Here is a 25,053-nt window from a genome sequence, read left to right on the forward strand (position 1 = left end):
GGTTCTCTCCTAGAGCCTCCAGAAGGAACGCAGCCCTGCTGACCAAGGAACAGCACTTTTCATTTTATTTACTTTTAATTATAATGGAAACAGCCATGTGTGGCTACTGACCGCTGTGGGAGGCGGCATTGGCATTGATGGGCTCTTGCAGGCAAATCTGACGTAACCAGAGGACAGAGCTGCTGGGAGCAGAGACTGAACTGTCTGCCTCTGACTGTCCGAATTCAGCAGGAAAGGGGGCTCCTGGGCTGAGACCGATGAGGGGGACGCGAGCAGAGCCGGGCCTTCCTTGGACTGGACGCCCCTGACTGCGAGAACCCTCAGCCCTGTTTCAAGCTGCTTGACGAAGGCAGGAGTTTCACACACAACTGTGGGGGGTGGGGGTGGGGGGAAACGGCGGCGGCTCTGGCGGTCCAGTGCGGGCATCTAAGATGGATGGCACTGCACTGATCAGCGTCACCCACCGAAGCGGATGCCCCCGGGCCCGCGCAGCGGATGCCATGTGGTTCAAGCCCGGTCGGTGGTGGGAAGGCACCAGGGCTTGGGGCTGAGAGCTCTGGCCCTGGAGCCGACTGTCCGGCCTCCCGGCCAGGCTCCACCATGGACCAGCCCTGCGGCCGTGGGCAGTTTCCTTAACCCCTCCATCGGCAGTTTCCAGATCGGAAAAACGGGGATAACAAGAGCTCTTGTCTCACACCCCCAAGTGAGGGGTAATCGTAAAAAGCACTTTATTAGCACAAAGTCTGGCACTCGAAAGTGAGCAACGTTTGCCAGAGTTATATTTAAATAGACGGAGCGCCTGCAGTGAGCAGAGCTGTGAGCTCATCTCGGTTTCTAAATCCCGGTCGAGCTGCCTGCAGTGGCACAACCCAGGAGGGCTGGCAGGTGCCCCACCGACTCCCCCAGCACCCGGGGCCTCTTCCAGGGCAGATTTCAGCAAGAGGACAGGGATTTGGAAAAGAAAACAGAATGATAAAACACTGTTCTTCCCAAGGCCACGTTGTCAAGTGTTGCAAACTTTAAGGACAGCTCAGCGTTTAAGCTCCAGAGAGCCGGGGCAGTGACTGTCATTAAGGAAAGCGTGGAATCAGCGAAGCAACTTCGGTATTTCTTTTAAAATTTTTATTTATTTATTTATTTGTTTATAAATTTTCTTTTAGTTATTTCTGAGATATACATTTTAAAGTAATAACTAGAATTATGACTTATAACATTATATCAGAACATATAAGATTTTTAGAAATTTCATGTAATGTCTGAAACATTTATATTAACATATTTCCATACAAATAACCCAAAGAAAGTTTAGTATTAGTTGTTTTTTTTTTTAATTATTTATTTATTTATTTTTGGCTGTGTTGGGTCTTCGTTTCTGTGCGAGGGCTTTCTCTAGTTGCGGCGAGCGGGGGCCACTCTTCATTGCGGTGCGCGGGCCTCTCACTATCGCGGCCTCTCCTGTTGCGGAGCACAGGCTCCAGACGCGCAGGCTCAGTAGTTGTGGCTCACGGGCCCAGTCGCTCCGCGGCATGTGGGATCTTCACAGACCAGGGCTCGAACCCGTGTCCCCTGCATTGGCAGGCAGATTCTCAACCACTGCGCCACGAGGGAAGCCCAGCTGTTTTTTTTTGTTTGTTTGTTTTTTTATACTGCAGGTTCTTTGTTTTGTTTTAATTTTTAAAAAAATTTATTTATTTTATTTATTTATTTTTGGCTGCGTTGGGTCTTCCTTGCTGCGTGCGTGCTTTCTCTAGTTGTGGCGAGTGGGGGGTACTCTTCGTTGTAGTGCGTGGGCTTCTCATTGCAGTGGCTTCTCTTGTTGCAGAGCACGGGCTCTAGGCACGCAGGCATCCGTAGTTGTGGCGCATGGGCTTCGTTGCTCTGCGGCGTGTGGGAACTTCCCAGACCAGGGCTTGAACCCTTGTCCCCTGCATTGGCAGGAGGATTCTTAACAACTGCAGGGAAGCCCCTGCAGGTTCTTATTAGTCATCAACTTTATACATATCAGTGTATACATGTCAATCCCAATTGCCCAGTTCAGCACACCACCATCCCCACCCCACCGTGGTTTTCCCCCCTTGGTGTCCATACATTTGTTCTCTACATCTGTGTCTCAACTTCTGCCCTGCAAACCGGCTCATCTGTACCATTTTTCTAGGTTCCACATACATGCGTTAATATACGATATTTGTTTTTCTCTTTCTGACTTACTTCACTCTGTATGACAGTCTCTAGATCCATCCACGTCTCAACGAATGACTCAATTTTGTTCCTTTTAATGGCTGAGTAATATTCCATCGTATATATGTACCACAGCTTCTTTATCCATTTGTCTGTCGATGGGCATTTAGGTTGCCTCCATGACCTGGCTATTGTAAACAGTGCTGCAATGAACATTGGGGTGCATGTGTCTTTTTGAATTATGGTTTTCTCTGGGTATATGCCCAGTAGTGGGATTGCTGGATCATATGGTAATTCTATTTTTAGTTTTTTAAGGAACCTCCACACTGTTCTCCATAGTGGCTGAATCAATTTACATTCCCACCAACAGTGCAAGAGGGTTCCCTTTTCTCCACACCCTCTCCAGCATTTATTGTTTGTAGATTTTTTGATGATGGCCATTCTGACTGGTGTGAGGTGATACCTCATTGTAGTTTTGATTTGCATTTCTCTAATAATTAGTGATGTTGAGCAGCTTTTCACGTGCTTCTTGGCCATCTGTATGTCTTCTTTGGAGAAATGTCTATTTAGGTCTTCTGCCCATTTTTGGATTGGGTTGTTTGTTTCTTTAATATTGAGCTGCATGAGCTGTTTATATATTTTGGAGATTAATCCTTTGAACGTTGATTTGTTTGGAAATATTTTCTCCCATTCTGAGGGTGGTCTTTCCGTCTTGTTTATGGTTTCCTTTGCTGTGCAAAAGCTTTGAAGTTTCATTAGATCCCATTTGTTTATCGTTGTTTTTATTTCCATTACTCTAGGAGGTGGATCAGAAAAGATCTTGCTGTGATTTATGTCAAAGAGTGTTCTTCCTATGTTTTCCTCTAAGAGTTTTATAGTGTCCGGTCTTACATTTAGGTCTCTAATCCACTTTGAGTTTATTTTTGTGTATGGTGTTAGGGAGTGTTCTAATTTCATTCTTTTACATGTAGCTGTCCAGTTTTCCCAGCACTACTTATTGAAGAGACCGTCTTTTCTCCATTGTATATCTTTGCCTCCTTTGTCATAGATTAGTTGATCATAGGTGTGTGGGTTTATCTCTGGGCTTTCTATCTTGTTCCATTGATCTATGTTTCTGTTTTTGTGCCAGTACCATATTGTCTTGATTACTGTAGCTCTGTAGTATAGTCTGAAGTCAGGGAGTCTGATTCCTCCAGCTCCGTTTTTTCCCCTCAAGACTGCTTTGGCTATTCGGGGTCTTTTGTGTCTCCATACAAATTTTAAGATGATTTGTTCTAGTTCTGTAAAAAATGCCATTGGTAATTTGATAGGGATTGCACTGAATATGTAGATTGCTTTGGGTAGTATAGTCATTTTCACAATATTGATTCTTCCAATCCAAGAACATGGTATATCTCTCCATCTGTTGGTATCATCTTTAATTTCTTTCATCAGTGTCTTATAGTTTTCTGCATACAGGTCTTTTGTCTTCCTAGGTAGGTTTATTCCTAGGTATTTTATTCTTTTTGTTGCAGTGGTAAATGGGAGTGTTTCCATAATTTCTCTTTCAGATTTTTCATCATTAGTGTATAGGAATGCAAGAGATTTCTGTGCATTAATTTTGCATCCTGCAACTTTACCAAATTCATTGATTAGCTCTAGTAGTTTTCTGGTGGCATTTTTAGGATTCTCTATGTATAGTATCATGTCATCTGCAAACAGTGACAGTTTTACTTCTTCTTTTCCAATTTGTATTCCTTTTATTTCTTTTTCTTCTCTGACTGCCGTGGCTAGGACTTCCAAAACTATGTTGAATAACAGTGGTGAGAGTGGACATCCTTGTCTTGTTCCTGATCTTAGAGGAAATGCTTTCAGTTTTTCACCATTGAGAACGATATTTGCTCTGGGTTTGTCATATATGACTTTTATTGTGTTAAGGTAGGTTCCCTCTATGCCCACTTTCTGGAGAGTTTTTTTTTTTTTTAAGATTTATTGATTGATTGATTGATTGATTGCTATGTTGGGTCTTCGTTTCTGTGCGAGGGCTTTCTCTAGCTGCGGCGAGCGGGGGCCACTCTTCATCGCGGTGCGCGGGCCTCTCACTATCACGGCCTCTCTTGTTGCGGAGCACAGGCTCCAGACGCGCAGGCTCAGCAGTTGTGGTTCACGGGCCCAGTTGCTCCACGGCATGTGGGATCCTCCCAGACCAGGGCTCAAACCCGTGTCCCCTGCATTAGCAGGCAGATTCTCAACCACTGCGCCACCAGGGAAGCCCCCTCTGGAGAGTTTTTATCATAAATGGGTGTTGAATTTTGTCAAAAGCTTTTTCTGCATCTATTGGGATAATCATATGGTTTTTATTCTTCAATTTGTTAATATGGTGTATCACAGTGATTGATTTGCGTATATTGAAGAATCCTTGCATCCCTGGGATAAATCCCACTTGATCGTGGTGTATGATCCTTTTAATGTGTTGTTGGATTCTGTTTGCTAGTATTTTGTTGAGGATTTTTGCATCTATATTCATCAGTGATATTGGTCTGTAATTTTCTCTTTTTTTTTGTAGTATCTTTGTCTGGTTTTGGTATCAGAGTGATGGTGGCCTCATAGAATGAGTTTGGGAGTGTTCCTTCTTCTGCAATTTTTGGGAAGAGTTTGAGAAGGATGGGTGTTAGCTCTTGTCTAAATGTTTGATAGAATTCACCTGTGAAGCCATCTGGTCCTGGACTTTTGTTTGTTGGAAGATTTTAATCACAGTTTCAATTTCATTACTTGTGATTGGTCTGTTCATATTTTCTGTTTCTTCCTGGTTCAGTCTTGGAAGGTTATACCTTTCTAAGAATTTGTCCATTTCTTCCAGGTTGTCCATTTTATTGGCATAGAGTTGCTTGTAGTAGTCTCTTAGGATGCTTTGTATTTCTGCGGTGTCTGTTGTAACCTCTCCTTTTTCATTTCTAATTTTATTGATTTGAGTCCTCTCCCTCTTTTTCTTGATAAGTCTGGCTAATGGTTTATCAATTTTATCTTCTCAAAGAACCAGCTGCTAGTTTTTTTGATCTTTGCTATTGTTTTCTTTGTTTCTATTTCATTTATTTCTGCTCTGATCTTTATGATTTCTTTCCTTCTGCTAACTTTGGGTTTTCTTTGTTCTTCTTTCTCTAGTTCCTTTAGGTGTAAGGTTAGATTGTTTACTTGAGATTTTTCTTGTTTCTTGAGGTAGGCTTGTATAGCTATAAACTTCCCTCTTAGAACTGCTGTTTCTGCATCCCATAGGTTTTGGATCGTCGTGTCTTCATTGTCATTTGTCTCTAGGTATTTTTTGATTTCCTCTGTGATTTCTTCAGTGATCTCTTGGTTATTTAGTAACGTATTGTTTAGCCTCCATGTGTTTGTGTTTTTTACGTTTTTTTCCCTGTAATTCATTTCTAATCTCATAGCGTTGTGGTCAGAAAAGGTGCTTGGTATGATTTCAATTTTCTTAAATTTACCGAGGCTTGATTTTTGACCCAAGATGTGATCTATCCTGGAGAATGTTCCGTGAGCGCTTGAGAAGAAAGTGTAATCTGCTCTTCTTGGATGGAATGTCCTATAAATATCAATTAAATCTATCTGGTCTATGGTGTCATTTAAAGCTTGTGTTTCCTTATTTATTTTCATTTTGGATGATCTGTCCATTGGTGTAAGTGAGGTGTTAAAGCCCCCCACTATTATTTTGTTACTGTTGATTTTCTCTTTTATAGCTGTTAGCAGTTGCCTTATGTATTGAGGTGCTCCTGTGTTGGGTGCATATATATTTATAATTGTTATATCTTCTTCTTGGATTGATCCCTTGATCATTATGTAGTGTCCTTCCTTCCTTGTCTCTTGTAACATTCTTTATTTTAAAGTCTATTTTATCTGATATGAGTGTAGCTACTCCAGCTTTCTTTTGATTTCCATTTGCATGGAATATCTTTTTCCATCCCCTCACTTTCAGTCTGTATGTGTCCCTAGGTCTGAAGTGGGTCTCTTGTAGACAGCATATACATGGGTCTTGTTTTTGTATCCATTCAGCAAGCCTGTGTCTTTTGGTTGGAGCATTTAATCCATTCACGTTTAAGGTAATTATCAATATGTATGTTCCTATGACCGTTTTCTTAATTGTTTTAGGTTTGTTTTTGTAGGTCCTTTTCTTCTCTTGTGTTTCCCACTTAGAGAAGTTCCTTTAGCATTTGTTGTAGAGCTGGTTTGGTGGTGCTGAATTCTCTTAGCTTTTGCTTGTCTGTGAAGCTTTTGACTGCTCTGTCGAATCTGAATGAGATCCTTGCCAGGTAGAGTAATCTTGGTTGTAGGTTCTTCCCTTGCATCTCTTTAAGTATATCATGCCATTCCCTTCTGGCTTGTACAGTTTCTGCTGAGAAGTCAGCTGTTAACCTTATGGGAGTTCCCTTGTATGTTATTTGTCGTTTTTCCCTTGTTGCTTTCAATAATTTTTCTTTGTCTTTAATTTTTGCCAATTTGATTACTATGTGTCTCGACGTGTTTCTCCTTGGGTTTATCCTGTATGAGACTCGCTGCGCTTCCTGGACTTGGGTGGCTATTTCCTTTCCCATGTTAGGGAGGTTTTCGACTATAATCTCTTCAAATATTTTCTCGGGTCCTTTCTCTATCTCCTCTCCTTCTGGGACCCCTATAATGTGAATGTTGTTGCGTTTAATGTTGTTCCAGAGGTCTCTTAGGCTGTCTTCATTTCTTTTCATTCTTTTTTCTTTAGTCTGTTCCACAGCAGTGAATTCCACCATTCTGTCTTCCAGGTCACTTATCTGTTCTTCTGCCTCAGTTATTCTGCTATTGATTCCTTCTAGTGTAGTTTTCATTTCAGTTATTGTATTGTTCATCTCTGTTTGTTTGTTCTTTAATTCTTCTAGGTCTTCGTTAAGCATTTCTTGCATCTTCTCGATCTTTGCCTCCATTCTTTTTCCGAGGTCCTGGATCATCTTCACTATCATTATTCTGAATTCTTTTTCTGGAAGGTTGCCTATCTCCACTTCATTTAGTTGTTTTTCTGGGGTTTTACCTTGTTCCTTCATCTGGTATATAGCCCTCTGCCTTTTCATCTTGTCTATCTTTCTGCTAGTGTTAGAGGGTCTCCTGCAGAGGCGGGGGGTGGCTGTGGCTCACCGTGGGGACCTAACTTCAGTATTTCTGACATGACACACCCAAAGCATCTTCTAGAGATTCCTCCCTTCCTACCCTGATAGTCTGGGGAGATTAGTTCTCCACAAGAGGACTAGGTCAGCTTTAGGTTCTCCTACCCAAGGCCTCCAAAACCACTATATCAAAGGCAACTATTTTCCCCTTTTAACTTTTCTTAGCGTTTTAGCATCTCAGTTAAAAAACAGTTCAGAAATGGAGCAAGTGGAAGTAAGTTCAGGTCTTTGGGCTTCATCAGCTCGCCCTGAGTGATGCTGGCAGCCCCGTTATAAGGCGGGCGCGGGGGGGGGGCCCCTCTTCCCACCACCCCGCCAGCACAGGGTGCTCAGAACACTGCTGGCCACGGAGCAGTGAGGCAGGCGGCCTCACGCTGCTACCCATCTTCTGATGGGTCACAGGGCCTGTGACGCTGGGATCCCACACAATCGCGGCTCGTGGACAAAGTGCTCCTCCTCCTTCACCTCAACTTCCCGGCTTGAGTTTGCTTCTGTGCACAACTGCCGAGGTCCCCGAACCCGCTGGACCCTGGCGGGAAGGGGGGCGAGTCCTGGCGGACTTCCAGTGCCGGCGGAGGGGCTGGGCTGAGCCTGGTGTGTCACGGGCAGCCATCAAGGCCGTGATCAGAAGGATAGGTCACCAGCGTTAAAGACCGTGGATATGGGCTGGTCTGGGGGCGGGGGGGCGAGGGTGTAAGAGAGGTGGGCCTGCCATGGTCCAGGCCGGCAGTGACGGCGTCCTAGAGGAATCTGAGTGGTAACAGCACACCTGCCACCCTGTGAGAGGGCACAGTCCCCGCCCCTGAGGGCTGCCCCCACCGTGTCCTAAGTGCGGGTGCAGTAGGCTCCCCTCTCAGCGCACACCCTTTGTGGCTGAAATTCAAAGTCATCTTCCGACCTTCTGGGGCTATGTTTTCAGGCTGCTAAGCTGCAGGCATGGCTTCCTGACAGACACCCCACCCGGGTGACAGGTGAGGCCACAGCCAGGCTGGCGTTTGGCTGAAAGCATACAAAGCACTGTCCTTCTGAGTGAGGAGTTTCACCAGAGGCTGAACGGAGATAGAGCAAAGCACTTCCTGCCTTAGACCTGAAGAAGCTGGTCAACCCAAGGGCCTGGCTTCCTCTCCATTCCAGCTGTTTTTCTAATGAAATATGCTGAAATGGGTAAGTCATAAAGTCATACCCCATCTGCTAAGACACCACCTATGGTCATCAGAATAATGGCCCCCAAAGATGCCCACGCCCTAACCCAGGGGACCTGTGAATACCTTACTTCACATGGCAAAAGGGACTTTGCAGACGGGATTCAGTTAAGGATCTGGAGATGGGGAGAGAATCCCGGATTATCCGGGCAGGCCCCCTGTCACCTCAAGGGTCCTTATAAGAAGGAGGCAGGAGGTCAGAGCAAGGGGAAGGAGATGGGGTGACGGAAGCAGAGGCTGGAGGAAGGGGCCCCAAGTCAACGAATGCAGGCGCTGCTAGAAGCTGGAAAAGCAAGGAAACAGACCCTCCCCTAGAGCCTCCAGAAGGATCACAGCCTGTGGACCTCTTTGAGACACCTGACCTTGGGAACCATAGAAGAATGCTTTTTGTTTTTAAATCACTGGTTTGTGAAAATTCAAACAACAGTGATGGGAAACTCACAGGGACGGCATGTGCAGCTGGCAACGCATAGTAACTTCTGGGCTCTCCCCCACTGTGTCACAGCAGCCTTAGGGGGTGGGGGGCACCCCTCCCGGGAGGACCAGGAGGAGGCTGCTCATGAGTGGTTGGGGGGGGGAAAGGAGGGGACCCCCGGGTGTGTGTCTGAGAGGTGGGATGTGACCAGGGTGACATTCAAGGATTTCCCCAACAGGACGGGTGGGCACTGCCCGATGAGGCCGGGCGCTGGCATGGACAGCTGCTCCATCATGGCCACATCCCAGGGTGCCCACTTGCTCAGTCACCTGCGTGTGCCCAGGACCACCTGCTGGCACCTTTTCCATGAAAATAACATGACTTAAAAAATAGTCCTTGTGCTAAGTTTTACCCTCGACCTAGGGACAAGTTAATTCTACACCTCCAGAAGAAGAAGTGTGACCCCTTGGTCCAAGCCATTGTGCTTTCCTGTCATCACTAAACATTTGCTTCTCGGCTCCTTCTTCTGCCACCTGGAGGAAAGCCACTGGTCCTTCTTCAGTGTCCCCATGCCGGGAGCACACAGCCTCTCGATTTTGCCCTAGGGGGGCTGTTCTCTGGAGTCAGGTCCCAGGGGTGACCCCCGTCCAGCTGTGCAACTGCCTGTCTCAGAGCTGGGGCACCTCCCTCTGGACCCCTCAGAGCTGCTCCTTCTCTGGGCTGGCGCTGACCTGACCGCTGGCTCTCACCAGGGTAGGACCCACATCCATGTGGGCAACGGGACAGGGAAAGGGTGGTTTGGGGCACGGAAGAGACTTTACCCACCTACAGTTTTGCAGAAGAGAAAGTGAGCTTGTGTCTACAAGAGTTAAACTGTAAGAAAAGAAAGCATCTGTAGTGAGTTGACGGTGGGCCCCCAAAAGATCAGTCCATTCAGCACCCGAGAATGTGACCTTATTCGGAATAAGCGTCTCTGCAGGTGTCATTAAGGACCTGACACGAGAGCCTCCTGGATCACCCAGGTGGGCCCTAGATCCTCTGTAAGCATCCTCATAAGTCACAGAGGAAGAGAAGAGAGGCGGGACGCGGCCCCGGGAGGGAGACGGAGGATGGGCCACAGCCCAGGGACGCAGGAGGCATCCTCCCCGGAGCCTCTGGAGGGCGCGGACGCCTGGCCTCCAGAACCGGGAGGGAACACACTGCTGTGCTTCGAGCCCCCAGGTTGTGGTCGCGGCGGTGCCGCCCGGGGACATGCACACATACTCTCACTGCCCCGCGTCCTCACCTCTCGGCCCCTTCGCGCTGGAGCAGAACCACGAGGCCAGGGACCGGCCCAGCTCGCAGGCTGCGCCCCGGAGAGCCCCGCGGGCTCACAGCCATCTCGGCAGACTGGCTTCAGAAAATCAAAGCAAAGCCACCGGGAATGTCAACCCCACCCCTTCACCGGGTGTCTGACACGCTTCCAATGCCCAGTGCCAAGAACCCAGAGCCCACGGGGTCACCCCAGGCGCAGCCGGCCTCGCCCTGCGCTTCCCCAGAAAGGAGAGTACAGCACGGGGGAACAGGGGCCGCTGCCCCTTGGCATCGAACACGGCATGTGACATTGTGTGCGAGGCGGCCAAACAGCGACCTCTCGGGCTCCTCGCTGGAGCCACAGCGCAGGGCGGAGAGCGGAGGAGCGGGGACACTCCCTGGAAAACAACAAATAAGGTGTGACACTGTCCAACGGCCCCAGGGGACTCCATAACTGTTATTTCAGTTTGGCCCAAATTCCTCTATACACAAAACAAGATGTGACCTGAGAAAACAGAAGCAACCTCTCTGCTCCCTGGGGCGCTCCCCAGGCCAGGAGGCCCAGCTCTGGGGCCCCGGGCCGCACAGGCCCACGGCCAAGGCTGGGACGGCACGAGGCGCACGGGGGCCCTGCGGAGGGCTCAGTGCCACAGCGGGTAGCCGGTGAGCCCCCAGCCCGCCCCGCACTCTCACTCCATCCACGGTGGAATGTTCCGCCAGGAAGTATGGCTAGTGAAAATGGAGGTCCCTTTCTGTGCTTTGGAATACGAGTAACATTTTAGAAACAAAGTCCTCTCTGCACCCACGTAGCCCTGACGTACCCCAGGCCCCTCAACGTACCCCTAGAAAAAGCGCTCTCCTCCAGCCGGGGTTCACTGTCTCCACCCAAAATGAACCAACGCGGCCCCTCCTTGACATCTTTGAAAGGTAATTCTGGTCACACGAGGGACTGAGGGTGAAGTGTCGGGGGTGAGGGCTGTTTCATCGTCTCCTTTTTTCTAACGAAGGTCAACTTTCATTCTTTGGGAGCTTCCCTCAACTGCAAAGCAGCTTTGCCAACAGGGCTGACCTTGAGGAGTCTGGCGGGCTCTCGAGGAAGGCCCACTTTGTTTCTTAGCTGGCGGCGCTCAAAGGGCACCCGGGAGACAGTGAACAAGCGAGCTCTGTGGAACGTAAGCGCATTTTGCACAGTGGGTTTTGAAGTCACGTTTAACAGTGGAGCTGTGATCACAGTAATTTACCCAGGGAGCAGTTCCAGAAAAGGAGAGTCCAGGAATCGTGGCACGACAGGAGTCTTCCTTTCCCAAACGTCCCCACCACCACCACCACACACAGCACCAAGGCCCGGGGAGGACCAGCCAAGACAGACAAGATCCACTTGTTCTGGGCAAATCCTAAAATGACACTGTGCTCTGTGTCTGAGGCAATCGCCTCCTAGCTGGGAAGGGATTCTGCAAAGCAGAGGAAAGCAGTTCTGCAGACCACCCTTCCCCTGAAAGCACCCCAAATCCAGTGTGGGTCAGACTGGCGTGCTCTCAGTTAGGCCGGGAAGGGGAGGCACCCCTTCACCCTTCCGCTCTCAGGACGCTCTGTCCCCAGCGCTCAGGCGTTCAACCGACAGGCGTGTCTGCAGGAGAGAGCGCGCGGCGGGGCTGGGACCAGGCCGGGGCCTCAGAGCCCGGAGGAGGCCTCTGTGGGTCTGGACCCAGCACTGCTCCGCTCAGCGGCGCCCCTCGAGGCCGGAGGCAAGGAGTCAGCCTCCCTTCCTTCTCCTCTGTCCCCCCATGGCCCGGGGACGGGTCTGACTCAGCTTTTCCAACGGCTGCCTCCCTGGTGAGGCTCCTTCAGAACCAGTGAGGCTCTCGCAGCCCGGACACCCCCGACCCCACGGTGAAGGGCTGCTTTCCGGGGGCGCATGGCCTCATCTCAGAAGACACGACAGACAGAAATCACCACGTGCCAGGAGGGGACAGTCCCTGTACCTCTTCAGATGAGCATTAATGTGAAACAAGCATGGGAACCGTCTTGTTTCTGGGCGGGGCTGGGACTGGACCTCGGTGTCGGGGAAAACCACCAACACCAGCGCTGCCCTGGATGGTGCAGGCAGGCTGGCCGAGGAGAGGGCCGGAGGCTTCTCTGCTCTGCCCCCGCCACTGCATACGGCACGGGTGACCTGTGCCCCCTCCAGAGAGGTTACGTGCCGCCACGGGATCTGGTGGCAGTGGTCGCAGCAACCGTGCGCGTAGGGTCTTCGCAGAGCTCCGTGCCTGGGGCAGTTTAAGAGAACAAGTTTATGCTGCTCTTCAGCAGGATAAAGGCCCCAATCACATCTGAGTTACAGAATTTACCAGACTGAAAAGTCAAACCGGCAAACCGTAACTTCACAGATGCATCACCAAAGGCAGACTCGAGGCTCTGGCTCCTGTGTCCTGGCAGATGGGCAGAGGCCAGGGCCCGGGACAGGCAGGGTGAAAAAGCAAACTGTACACGGGACCCAAGCAGCCGAGGCAGCGCCCCTCTTTGTCGGCGGAGTTCTCTTACCTTTTCGGATCTTGTCGTAAAAGTTAATGGCGTCCACGGAAGCCGTGACTATGTTGGTCTTGCAGTGACGCGCGGCCACGATCCCGGCCACCTCGTCCATGAGCTTCATGGTGACCCCTGCAGAGAAGGGCAGGCGGCAGGTTAGACATGGGGAAGGGAAGCCTACTGCCTGTCCTGGAAACAAGTTGTGGGAAACAATGCCCCCGTTCCCACCCGCAGGGCCGCAAACCTGGCTGCCTTGAGAGCTTTGGAAGATGACTGTGGCTGAGGTTTTGGGCCACTGACAAAGTGACGACCGTTCTCCTAACCTCTACAGGCATCCTATCCTGCCAGGAAAGCTTCGTCACACTCTCCACCAGGATGGCCGCAATCAGAAAGCCAGATGCCAAGCGCCGGTGAGAATGTGGAGAAATCGGAACCCTCTACACGGCTGCTGGGGATGGAAATGGTGCAGCCGCTTTGGAAACAGTTGGGAGGGTCTCGAAAGGCTAAACACAGAGCTGCTACGTGACCCAGCAATTCCACTCCTAGGTGTGCACCGGAGAGAAATAAAAACATGCGTTCACGCAAAGAGTTGTACACGAGTTTTTGATCCCATGAGAGCATTACTCATAATAGCCCCAGAATGGAAGCAACCCAAATGTGCACCAACCCATAAATGCACAAGGAAAATACGGCATAGCCATACAATGGAATACTATTTAGCAGTAAAAAGAAACAAAGTACTGACACAGGCTACAACATGGATGAACCTTAACAACATTACGCTGAGTAAAAGAAGCCAGACACAAAAGACCACATATTGGAGGATTCCACTTATATGAAATATCCAGAATAGGCAAATCCACAGACAGAGAAAGTAGATTAATGGCTGCCTAGGATAGGGGATTCGGGAGAAGTGGGGAACGGCTGCTAATGTGGTTATGCGGCTTCTCTTTGGGGTGATGAAAATGTTCTAACATTGATTGTGGTGACGGTTGTGTAACTCTGAATACACGAAAAATCAATGACTTGTAATGGGTGAGCTGTACGGCATGTGGATTACATCTCAATAAAGCTGTTACATAAGAAAACAAACAAAACTAGACAAGTGGGCTGACCGAAAGAGCACTGTCGGGCCAAGGTGTCTAAAACCTCAGGCTGTAGACGTTTTCTTCTGCTCGCGCCCCCTTAACTGACGGGATCAGGATGGCATACCTGCTGCTAACCCCCCCAACCCCCGTTCCTGCCCCACCAAGGGCAACACAATATTCTTCTTCTTATCTCATATTTAAAACCTTAAACCATATCTTTTATTAGGTCAAACTACATGAAATGGCCAATATTCAACCATTTTTGACCTATAAAAGCAGCAAAATGATATCGATCTACCTGGTAACTATCAGAAAACTTAAAAGTTATGGGGACTTCCCTGGTGACGCAGTGGTTAAGAATCCGCCTGCCAATGCAGGGGACACGGGTTCGAGCCCTGTTCCGGGAAGATCCCACGTGCCGCGGAGCAACTAAGCTCGTGCGCCACACTACTGAGCTTGCGCTCTAGAGCCCGCGAGCCACAACTATGGAAGCCCGCGCGCCTAGAGCCCGTGTTCTGCAACAAGAAAAGCCACCGCAATGAGAAGGCCGCGCACCGCAACGAAGAGTAGCCCCCACTCGCCACAACTAGAGAAAGCCCGCGCACAGCAACGAAGACCCAACACAGCCAAAAAAAAAAACCCAAAAAACAAAAAACAAAACAGTTATGTACATCCACCCAAGGATACAGACTGATTTCTAAAAATGCAGAGAGAGGCAGGCTCATAAAACCCTGGCTCCCAGGGAGTCATGTTTCAGGTGGGGCTCGTGGACTTCAGTGCCTGCAGGGCCAGGCAGGTGACGCCGGACAGCTGACAGCGAGGAGAGCTGGCGGGGACCCTTCTACAGGACAGCTGTTGCTCGGCCCCTCCTACTGTCCCTCACCCCCAGGAACAAGGGCTCAGCACGACCAGACTAACGATATTTCAAGAGAAGCCTGGAACCTACGAGTTTATGAGGAATCTACCAATTTTTAAACATTGGTGATTAATTAAAACTCTCTTTACTGTGAAGGGGAAACAAAATACAATAAACTAAAAACAGGACAGAAGCCCCTTCTGTAATGAACCAGAGGCCTCGTACAGATACTACAGCAGAAGACACTACTTACAAGGAACATGGGAGACAGGGAGGGGCCCTCTGTCTGGGAGGGGCATACCTGGGGGTTTGGTATACTCTTCTCTCTACTTTTGTGTATATTTGAGCATGTCCATAATAAAAAAGTTTTTTGAAAAAAACACTAGGGTTGTTGATTTTAAAATTATGCTTCTATTACCATGACTTTTCTCATGCAAGCTCCTGATGATGACGATAAAGCATGGAGACAATGGGGCAGAGTTAGCTGGCACCTGCCACTCTCAAAGCGTTTTCAAAGATACTGCGTCACTCTGCTCAACGGAGGCTCAAAGTCACACAAGGTCCAATTCTAAAGAGAGTGCAAATGAGAGGCTGGGGAAAGGCTCTTCGGCAGAAAACAGAACCACTGGTGCCAGGTTTTAACCCTGGGCGGCTGGCAGGGCAGGGAGGCTCCGGGCTTCAAGCAGCTCGGCGCTCAAGGTCTGAGACAAGGGGTAACACCTGGCTTTGCGAGGAGCCTCTGGTGGGTTATTTTAAGTCATATTGGAAATGGACCCGGGAAGCCATGCCTAAGCCCAGCACGAGTCCTTCCTGGCCTTTCTACCCACAGTGAGGGAGGGGCCTTGATGAAGGCGGGGCAAGTGCCGGCTTAGCAGCCAAGTCCCTCACCGGCCCGGGGCTCCAAGGAGGTGAAAACACAGGCCAGCATACAGGTCACCTGGCGGGGGAGGGCACTGTCCCTCCCACATGGTGGTTCAGAGCTGGGACGGCCTGGGCCTGAGTGCCCCCTGCCCCCACCTGGCTGGGGACCCTGAGCGGGCAGATCATCCTCCGAGCTTTGGGTGCTGCATCTGCAAATTAGAAGCGGTGGCAGCGGTGACAGGCAGGTGGCTTTGAGGAGCAAACAGGAGGAGCCCAGCAGCTACAGCTCAGAGACTCAGGGGCTAGTGGATGTCGCTGAACTCCACCCTGATTTAATTCGGGGCTTTGGGTAGAGAGCTGTGGTCTAGAGGATAAATATCAACAGAAAAAGAAAGACAAGGGAAATGTCTCAGAACACCAGGAAACACGTTGGGCAAGGGCGACACACACCGCCTGCGGATGAGGCCGTGGGTCAGTGTGCGTGTTTGCGCCTGCGTGTGTGTGCACGTGCGTGTGTGTTTGTTTCCCAGAGGGAGTGAGAGAGCCCAGACTGAGTGCTCCTAGGCTGAACTGCCTCATAAAATTCACGTCGTTAGAGCAGCTGGACAAGTGGTCCCGCTCTCGAAAGGACTCGGCGTGAGCTGGAGGCTTGAATTCAGAAGCTGTTTCCCGTAGACTTACTCCCAGTGCGGTAAGTGACCAACAGAGCTCATTCAGTGTCTGGGGTCGGCTGCATTTGCCATGAAACACAGCTGCAAAGACGATAATTTATTACATTAAGAAAAGGCCGATCCAGAGTCTTGAAACAGTTGAATGCAAGAAGGATGAGGAGACAGAGGGGATTCTGGTAGAAACTGTATGCGTGTGTCACGGGGGAGGGGGGTTTGCGGGCATTTTAACCAGAGGATGTTAGAAATTTATGGCGGAATGTGTATTACGTGCGGCTGTCCTGTTTTTCGATGGAGAAGCCAGCGAACTCAGCCACGTCAGGGTCCTTCTGGGAACAGACGAGACAGAGATAGCCAGAGGTTTTTTTCGAGAGAAAAACAAAGAAAGGCGACACTGGAGTCTGGCGCAGGATGGTGGTGGGAGCAGAGAACTAGACGAAAAACAGCGGGCGTTTACGGAGGTCCAGGCGCAGGCAACGCTCCAGCGCGTGGCTCAGAGCCCCTCGGGCTGGAAGGACACTGTCCTTGTTCACTGATGCCCCCCAGGGCCGGCCCCATGGTAGGCCTTTAGCACATACGGAGTGTAAGAACAAATGAATGAACGAACGAATGAATGAGTGCTGGCCCTCCCTGGACAGCAGCCTCGGAGGGGGAGGGGCCCTTATTGTCTCCGTTTTACAAAGCAGGAAGTAGAGGCACAGAGAGGCACGTGTCCGTGGCTCACACCCTCGGGCAGAGGTGGGGACCAGCCCCTGACCACAGGCCACCAGAGGCCACGTCGCCTCTCGACCCAGATCCCACGGTACTGAGACTAAGACAGGACAGTGGAGAATGGAGCTCAAGGTCCTGCTGAGAGGTGGTGGTGGCAGCGACATCCGTGTGTGCAGGGGTGGGGGTCCCGGACCCAGAGCTCCCAAGTCACCTGACGGTGTCATCGGGGAGGTGTGGCTTGGAGGTCGGAAAGAAAGAATTTATATTGGGATTAATGTTTAGAACACAGAAAGTACCTACAATTAATCCCTTATTTGTAGGTCCTGAAAAGCAGAAGCTAAGAATGGAAGACTAAATGGAACAAATAATAACCAGCTCCTTCAACCAGCGTTTTGCCCCATTTATCCAAAATGCAGGGACTTCCCTGGTGGCGCAGTGGTTAAGAATCCACCTGGCAACGCAGAGGACCCAGGTTCGATCGTCGGTCCAGGAAGATCCCACATGCCACAGAGCAACTGAGCCCATGCGCCACAACTACTGAGCCCGCGAGCCACAACTACTGAAGCCCGCATGCCTAGAGCCCGTGCTCCGCAACAAGAGAAGCCACCACAATGAGAAGCCCGCGCACTGCAACCAAGACCCAACGCCGCCAAAAATAAAAAATAAAACATAAAAAAAATTTTAAAAATGCAGGTAGAGGTTCCACGAGGGACTTCACTGTTACGAAATATACTGCAGATCCAAAGCGTGTGCTAGCCAGGATGGGCTCTGAGCCCAGGGCACAGGGGGTGGGGCGGGGGAACGTGAGCAGCTGTCTGAGCTCCTGGTGCCAGACGCCCCATCAGCCCGGTGTGGCACCCCCAGACCACCGCATCACGTGACACGGAAGCTGGCACAGGGTGGGGACACGCCTTATTGTCCCCGTGTCCTGACCAGTTCAGAACCTGACACACAGCGCTCAGAAAGGGCCGCAAGTGAGTAAGTGAATCAGGGACCAAAGGAACGCTGAATCGACCCCAGGAAGCAGCTCCAATAGCGAGTCACAGGGCCCAAACCTGGGTAAACAATCACAGTTAGTCCAGGTGAGGCCAGGAAAAGCCAGGTGAGCTGCTAGGGGACGTGTTCGATGACAAAATCACCATTCATCTCACACTTGAAGAGACAGCCCCCTGCCGACCCCAAGAGCCAGCACACAAATCTGAGCTGGGAGACCAGGGAGAGAACTGCGATTGGCGGAGACCCATAGGAAACAAGTGGTTACAGTGACGGCTCCTGGACTGAGGCCCTGGCCTCCCAGTGCCCAGGTCAGGGGGCAGACATGACCCCACCACGTGAGTCTACTATCAGATGATACCCCGAATCGGGGTCGATCCCAGGTACTGGGACAGTGATATACGGGCAGCGGGTGACAAGGCTGAGGAGGAATCCCAGCACTGAGGGACAGGAGGTCTGCTCCACAAGGAGAGGAGCTGCAGACAGGCCTCACCTGGACCATCTCCGCCCACCTCCGTTATCTCCACCTCCCGGGGACCACGGTGGGGTCAGTGGGAAGTGACAGCAAGGTAGATTTTAGGGCTCACTACACGGAAAAGCTTTCTGGGGGAAAAACTTAGACTTGTGCAGAACTCAAGTGTTTGGCCTTCTGCAGGCGGGGCTCCCGGCCCCCCGCTTTGCGTGCGGGTAGCACGGGGTCAGCGCTGGAAGCAGAAACCTGTGCCCGCGGCTCCCGGCGGCCCCGAGTCTGTTCTCACAAACGCGATGGAGAAGCGTGAAGCATAACCGGGCCCTCTGGGGTCCTGTGTGCCAAGTGGACTCTGGCGGCTACTTAGAGGGAAGGGAACTGATCTCGTAAAACCGAGATTACAGGCACCTCGGAGACATTGCGAGCTCGGTTCCAGACCCCTGCAATACAGGGAATTTAGAAACAGAGTTGGTCAAAACGATTTTTTTGGTTTCCCAGTGCATATAAAAGTTATGTTTATACTACACTGTAGTCTATTAAGTGTGCAATAGCATTATGTCTAAAAAAGCAATGTACATACCTTAAATAAAAAGAATTTATTGCTAAACAATGCTAACCATCATCTGGGTTTTCAGTGAGTTGTAATCTTTTGCAACAGCAACCGTTGCAACCGAAGTCACTGATCACGGATCACCATAACAAATAGAAGAATAATGAAAACATTTGAAATATTCCAAGAATTACCAAAATGTGACACAGAGACATGAAGGGAGCAAATCCTGTTGGAAACTGGGTGCTGGACAGAGTTGCTCAATGCAGAGCTGCCACAAGCCTTCAATTTGTTAAAAAAAAAAAAAAAAAAATCTGTGAAGCACAATAAAGTGAAGCTCAATAAAACAAGGTCTGCCTGTATAATAAAATGTTGATTACGAGCCCTCTTTCCTCTTCCCGGTGAGGAACAACCCTGGACCCATCGCTGCATGGGTCTGGGCTGAGACATTCTTGTTCTCTGTTGCTAAGGGAAAATGGCCCTTGCAGAAAACAGACAATAAAATCCACGTAATCTCATCCCGTTATGACATTTGTAAAGAAAGGCTGTTATCACAAAATACCCTTATCTATGATTGTAGACACGAGACATTACAATCAATGTGTCCACTGAGAAAAGTAAATTTTCTTTAAAAACAAAAACAACCAGAAACCCAGCTGCCTGGTTTGTAACTGCCCTTCCTCTAACTTTGCCCAGCCGGGCCCCCTGTCCTGCCAGAGGGAGCCACCAGCCCTCTTTGACACTGGAAGTCACCTTCTCCCCTTCACTTTTTTACGCTTTAATTAAAAATATCAAGTATCCGAGTTTTCTCAAAAATGCCTCTTTCCAGGTTCCCACTGAAAAACCTCATCAATTCCTTCCCATTTAGATACGATAGGTGCCGCTGACGATGGGAAAAGAACTTTGGCAAATTAGTCTGTCGTGAGCTGCTCTTATTACCCGAGATTCGCCATTTAAAAGATGACAACAAAACTGTAGGATTTGCTGCCCTTGGATACTATGTTCATCTCAGGAATTACGGGAAGGAAAAAAAGTAAGACTTGCTTGGCCACTAACATGCCAGATAAACATCGGGTACAAGAGATATTTTGGAACCTAACACCTAACTGCTTACAGGTTTGCTTTTGTTTTTGTTTTTAAAGTACTGACAACATGTTGACTGGCTTGAAAATAGAGGCTGAATTTTCTTTTCCCGGCCTGCCTGGCTGACTGGGTCACGCCTGCTGCAAACCCAAAGCAGCCGTCGGCTGCTGCGCTGTGGGGGGCGATTCGTGATGCCCCCATTTCTATATTTAATCCCAGCCGAAGGAGTGTGGGTGCCGGCCTCCTATATTAAGAAAACGCTAGTAAGTTCATCTTATTTTAACTAGCCCACCGTTTGGAAAGCACAGGGGGAGTTATTCTAAGAGCCGGTTAGGCAACAGCCTCCCGAGACTGTCTGGCTTCTCCCCCTTCAGGTTCCAAATGTACTTGCAGGTCTCTGGGAACCGGGACCAAGGGCAGAGGAATATTAATTAAGGTAGCTAATAAAGGTTGTTTTTGGAAATTAATGCACAGTGAGTGAAGACGATTGGTTTCTAATGACAAATGTCAAGGGTGGGATCTGGTAGAGGCCTCAGGCACAGCTGGATGCGGCTCCCCCCCTCCCCCCGCCCGGGGCAGCGCAGGCCCAGGGAGCCGGGGGAAGGGCTGCCTGGCCACGAGGCCACGTCTTACTTCTGTGTCAGGGAACTGGAGAAGGTCACAATTAAGTTTGCTTACTGCTGTTTGAGAATCAATGCCTTCCCTGTTTTGAACAGACAACAGGGGAAGCAGGGCACGCGTGTTCCTGCCCCAAATGCCATGGAGAAGAGGGAAAGGTGGCAGTGGTTACGCACGAGCCCCTCCCAGTGGGACGTGGTGGCCTCGCCGGGAGTCCACACGAGGCAAGGTCACGCCTTTGACGGCCCATAACCACTCTGGAGGGTGTCAGTTTCCTCCCAGGAGTCCAGGCTGCAGGCAGGGGTGAAGGCTAACACGGAAGAATTCATGCTCCTGACGTTGAACAGGAAAGACACCGTTAGGGGACATCTGCCTTGTGTGCCCCTAATGATCGCAACCAAAGGGGAAGCAAAAGCTGATTAACGGGGCACCAAAACCCCAAGCACCGGTGCATTCGTAGGGAAGGACGTGTGCAGGCTGTAGAGCTGACTGGGTTTCTCAAGCGAGATGCTTTGCAGCTCAGGAAGAAGAGGGGCCGGGAGCCACACATGTCCCCAGCCGCTCAGGGGACCAGCGCGGGCAGGAGGAAACCAGTTCCGGGATGGGTGTCAGCAGGTCCTTTGAGCGGGGAGGCAGGAAGCTCATGGGCAGCTCACAGCGCCTGGGGTTCCAGGGCTGTAACCAGACCCCGGCTCCCGCCCTTCCGTCCAGATGGACAGGACGCTGCTCACTGGAGCCTGGGCAGCAGAGAATGGTGTTTTCAGAAACAAGGATTCTTGCAAAGTGAGAACTGGAAGGAACGGGGGCCATCGCCTGACACAACTCAGCCTCACGATGAAGAAACGGGGGCCCAGACCGGCCTTCACGCCCTCACCTCTTGACCCCATGAGACCAGAAGCTCCTCAGAAGGAGGAAACACGCCTTCCTGGCCTCCTTGCTTCCTCCCCGGCCACAGGTTTGACACCCACTCCAGCACGCAGCAGGGGCTCCGATGAAACGAGGTCACAGAGCTGGAGAGGAGCATCTGTGCCTCCTTCTGCCTTTTTCCGTGAAATCGGTTCCTCTTCCAGGGGTAGAGGACCGCTTTTTCACAACCGCCCCACGAAACCCGAGCAGACACGAGCGTCTGTGCAGGGGTCACACGCCTCACCTCGCCTCGCCTCCCAGACCTCCTTCGCTTGGCTGGGGCTCCTCTCGGCCCGCATGTCCCCTGCCACCCCGGGGCTGCCGTTTCTGCCTCCCCCTCTTCCTTCAGGTCCCGCGAGGTCCCCCGGCCTCGGGATCCTGGGGCAGCCGTGCGTGTCCCCTCGGCGGCTGGACGCTCGTGTGCAGGACGTATTGCAGGAGCAGTTCTGTCTCTGGACGTCTCAGGCGGGGCAGTGACTGCGTCCCCGAGCCCCACACGGGGCTGGCACGCGGGAGGGGCTGCCGGACGCTCACCAAGTCAGGGGCCGTCATCACGCGTCCTCTGGGGGGCTTGGGGGGGCTGACCTGCTGTTGCCCCTGTCAGTTCTGGGGCCCCTCTGCCCACTCAGGGACAGTCTTCTCTCTCTCATCTTCACTCTCTCTGGCCCCTTCACTCAGCACGTGGCCCATCTACACCTCAGGGAAGGGATCCGTCCAGGCCCGGGGAGCGAGCAGGCCGGGGTGGGGGCCGTTTTACATGGGGTGGTCAGGAAAGCCCTCTCCTTTTCTCCAGAGACGTGAAGACAGAGAGAGGTATCTGCACAGCTGTTTGGGGACCACAACCCAGGCAGAGGGAAGGGCAGGTGCAAAGCCCGCAGGTGGAAGTGCCCCCGCCGCCCCCGCCGTGTCCCGGGAACCCGAGGAGCAGAGCCCGGGAGCTGACACGGCGGAGAGGGAGGCGTGTGGGGAGACGGGTCCCGGAGGCCTTGCGAGCGCAGAAGCGGCACGAACGGAAGGCCGGGCTTCTACCTGGAGTCAGACGGGAGCCACCGAGGGGGCTGAGCAGGCCCGGCTTGACCTGCCTTCGGCTCTGAGTGGACCCGTGAGGCTGCTGGGCTGCTCCTGGTCACGGAACTCGGACCAGGTGTGAGGCCATTTCCACAGTAACGCGCATGTCCTGGAGGTGACAGCGGAGGTGGCGAGAACTCAGGTTTGAACGTAGAGCCCGAAGGACTGGCTGACAGATGAGACAGAGAGCCTTGAAGAGAGACCGAGTCCCGGAGGACCGCAGGGATTCTGGCTCGACAACCGGAAGGGCGGCCTGGCCGCCACCACAGGGGGAGCAGAGGGGCTCCGTGCCTGACATCAGGTCGGAGAGGCCCGTCCCGAAGAAGCAGCTGGAGTCAGGAGCTACTGGCCTAGGCTGGCATGAGACAGAGGAGTCCCGGGGGGAGGGAGTGCAGGGGTGAGGATGGGGCCCCGGGTACCCGACGCCGGGCAGGACAGGAAGGAAGGCGGAACGGCACAGGGACTGAAGGGGTGGCAGCGGGCGGAGGAAAGCAGGGGAGGGCGATCCTGGGCCTTGGGAAGGAGGTGGCAGGGTGGAGGGGAGCCGGGTGAACCGTGAGGGCCAGACCCGCCCGCCGGCTTTGGCAACGGCAGTTCAGAAATGAGCTTGACAGGAGGCATGAGTTGGAGCCGGCTCCAGGGAGGACCTTGAGAGGGACTGGACTCGGGGGACGGGAGTGCAGACACCCCAGGGCGCCGAGCAGAGAGCGCCGGTGCTGGGGGTGCGGGAGGGGGGGTCAGGCAGACGGACACGCGTCCCCTGCAGGAGCGTGGGCACCACAGGGCACTGTGAAGCACGGGGCAGAGCCTGTCCTACGAGTGGGCCCAACCCGGCAGCTCAGTCTGAGGACATGGGAGCCACGTGCCCAGTTGGATTTACGGCCCGTGATTCTAACAGAGAAAAGCTGCCAATGGCTCAGGACGTGGCCACCGGGCAGCGTCAACTCAAACCGTCTTTCCAAAAGATTTCTTTCATTCACTCAGTGGCCGTTCACCAAGCTCCTTCTCTGCAGAGCACCGTGGGAGACCGGCAAGGGAGATGGGGACCTCCAGGAGACGAGCGCCTGAGAAAACCACAACCAGCACGGGGGGGGGGGGGGCAGGACGAGAGAGGCCGTGGCGTGGCGGCTGGCGAAGGGCGTGCAGCTGCCTGGGAGGGAGGGGCTCAGGGAGCACCAGGAGGGCGCGGGATTTGGGATGGGCAGGCGGACGGCGCCAGGTGGGAAGAACAGGGTGAACAAAGACACCGAGGCAGGAGAGCAAGAGGCGCGTTGAGGGAAAGAAAGTCACAGGGTGAGCGCAGGGAGCCGTGAGCCGCGAGGCGGCAGGGGCCCCCGGCTGAGAGCCACACACGCCGCGGGCAGAGCTGTGGTGCCCCCATCTCCGGGGTCTCCCCTCTCCGATCCGGCCCTCGCGGCCAGATGGGTCTTGGAAGAGCACAGCGGTCCCGGCTTTGGGGAGCACGCTTCCTTTCACATCCGGCCAGTTGTGGCATCAACACTCCCCCTCGGGCTGGGAAACCCACGTGGAAACAGCCGACGGAGGGCCAGGCGAGGAGAGTCCCCCAGGAAAGAAATCAGAGCACAGGACATCTCAGGAACCAGCACGGGAGAAGGGAACGCCATCTTCAAGAAGATGAATCAAAGGCACACACACAAAACCAACGCCCCCTTTTCATCAAATTATGAAAAAGTCATGTTTCACGATCCGAGTTAAAATTCACCGACACAAAACACACCTTAGAAAAGAAACAGACCTGCAAGCAAAAACAATGAAAAGCAGTTTTTCTATTTCAGGCAAGCCTTTTTTATGATTATTCATTTTATGTGCTGCTACCTTACTGAATTTTTAATTATTTGAGTTATTTTTATCACTGAATCTCTTGGATTCTCCAGGTATGTTACTGCACCATCTGCAAAGCCAGATAGCTTTACTTCTTTTCTGCCACTTCCTGTGCCTTTATTTTTTTCCTCCTGTTTTACTGCAGTGGCTAAAATCCCCAAAACAACGTTAACTGGGGTCCCTTGCCTTACTCCTAACCTCAGGGGAAGATCCTCCGAGCTCCCCTCTGAGTAAGATGTTCACTTTAGGGCTTTTATCATGTCCGGGAAGTAAAATCAATTCCTACTCCGGGTGTTTTTATCAAGGATGGGTGTCTGGGTGAGTTTATAAAAAGGTCTTGACTGTGGCAAGAACATAAACACCCGCGCAGATAGCTGCTGGGTCACCCCTTTCAGCCGGCCATGGGGGAGGGGGGGAGGGGAGGGGGAACGGCCTTTTCTGGGCTGAGATCCCAGAACTACCAAGAGGAGAAAGAGAGGACTGCACGTGGATTCATGCCGGACTCTGAGGGCAGAAGCCAAAAGCCCGGCCCGCGCTTCTGCACAGAGGCCCTGAAAT

At 51.7% G+C, this 25,053-nt stretch overlaps 1 protein-coding gene across 2 annotated transcripts in view; it reads right to left on the reverse strand.

Annotated features, from left to right (window-relative positions):
• Positions 1-25,053, reverse strand: part of ACOT7 (acyl-CoA thioesterase 7) — a 92,481-nt gene that overhangs the window by 22,531 nt on the left and 44,897 nt on the right. For both annotated transcript variants that reach the window (XM_068537703.1, XM_068537705.1), the window contains exon 7: positions 12,798-12,914. In XM_068537703.1, coding sequence (XP_068393804.1) covers positions 12,798-12,914 — 117 coding nt within the window. The remainder of the gene's footprint in view (positions 1-12,797; positions 12,915-25,053) is intronic.

The sequence above is a fragment of the Eschrichtius robustus genome, chromosome 3 (genome assembly GCF_028021215.1).
Source record: "Eschrichtius robustus isolate mEscRob2 chromosome 3, mEscRob2.pri, whole genome shotgun sequence".
Taxonomy (NCBI): Eukaryota; Metazoa; Chordata; class Mammalia; order Artiodactyla; family Eschrichtiidae; genus Eschrichtius; species Eschrichtius robustus.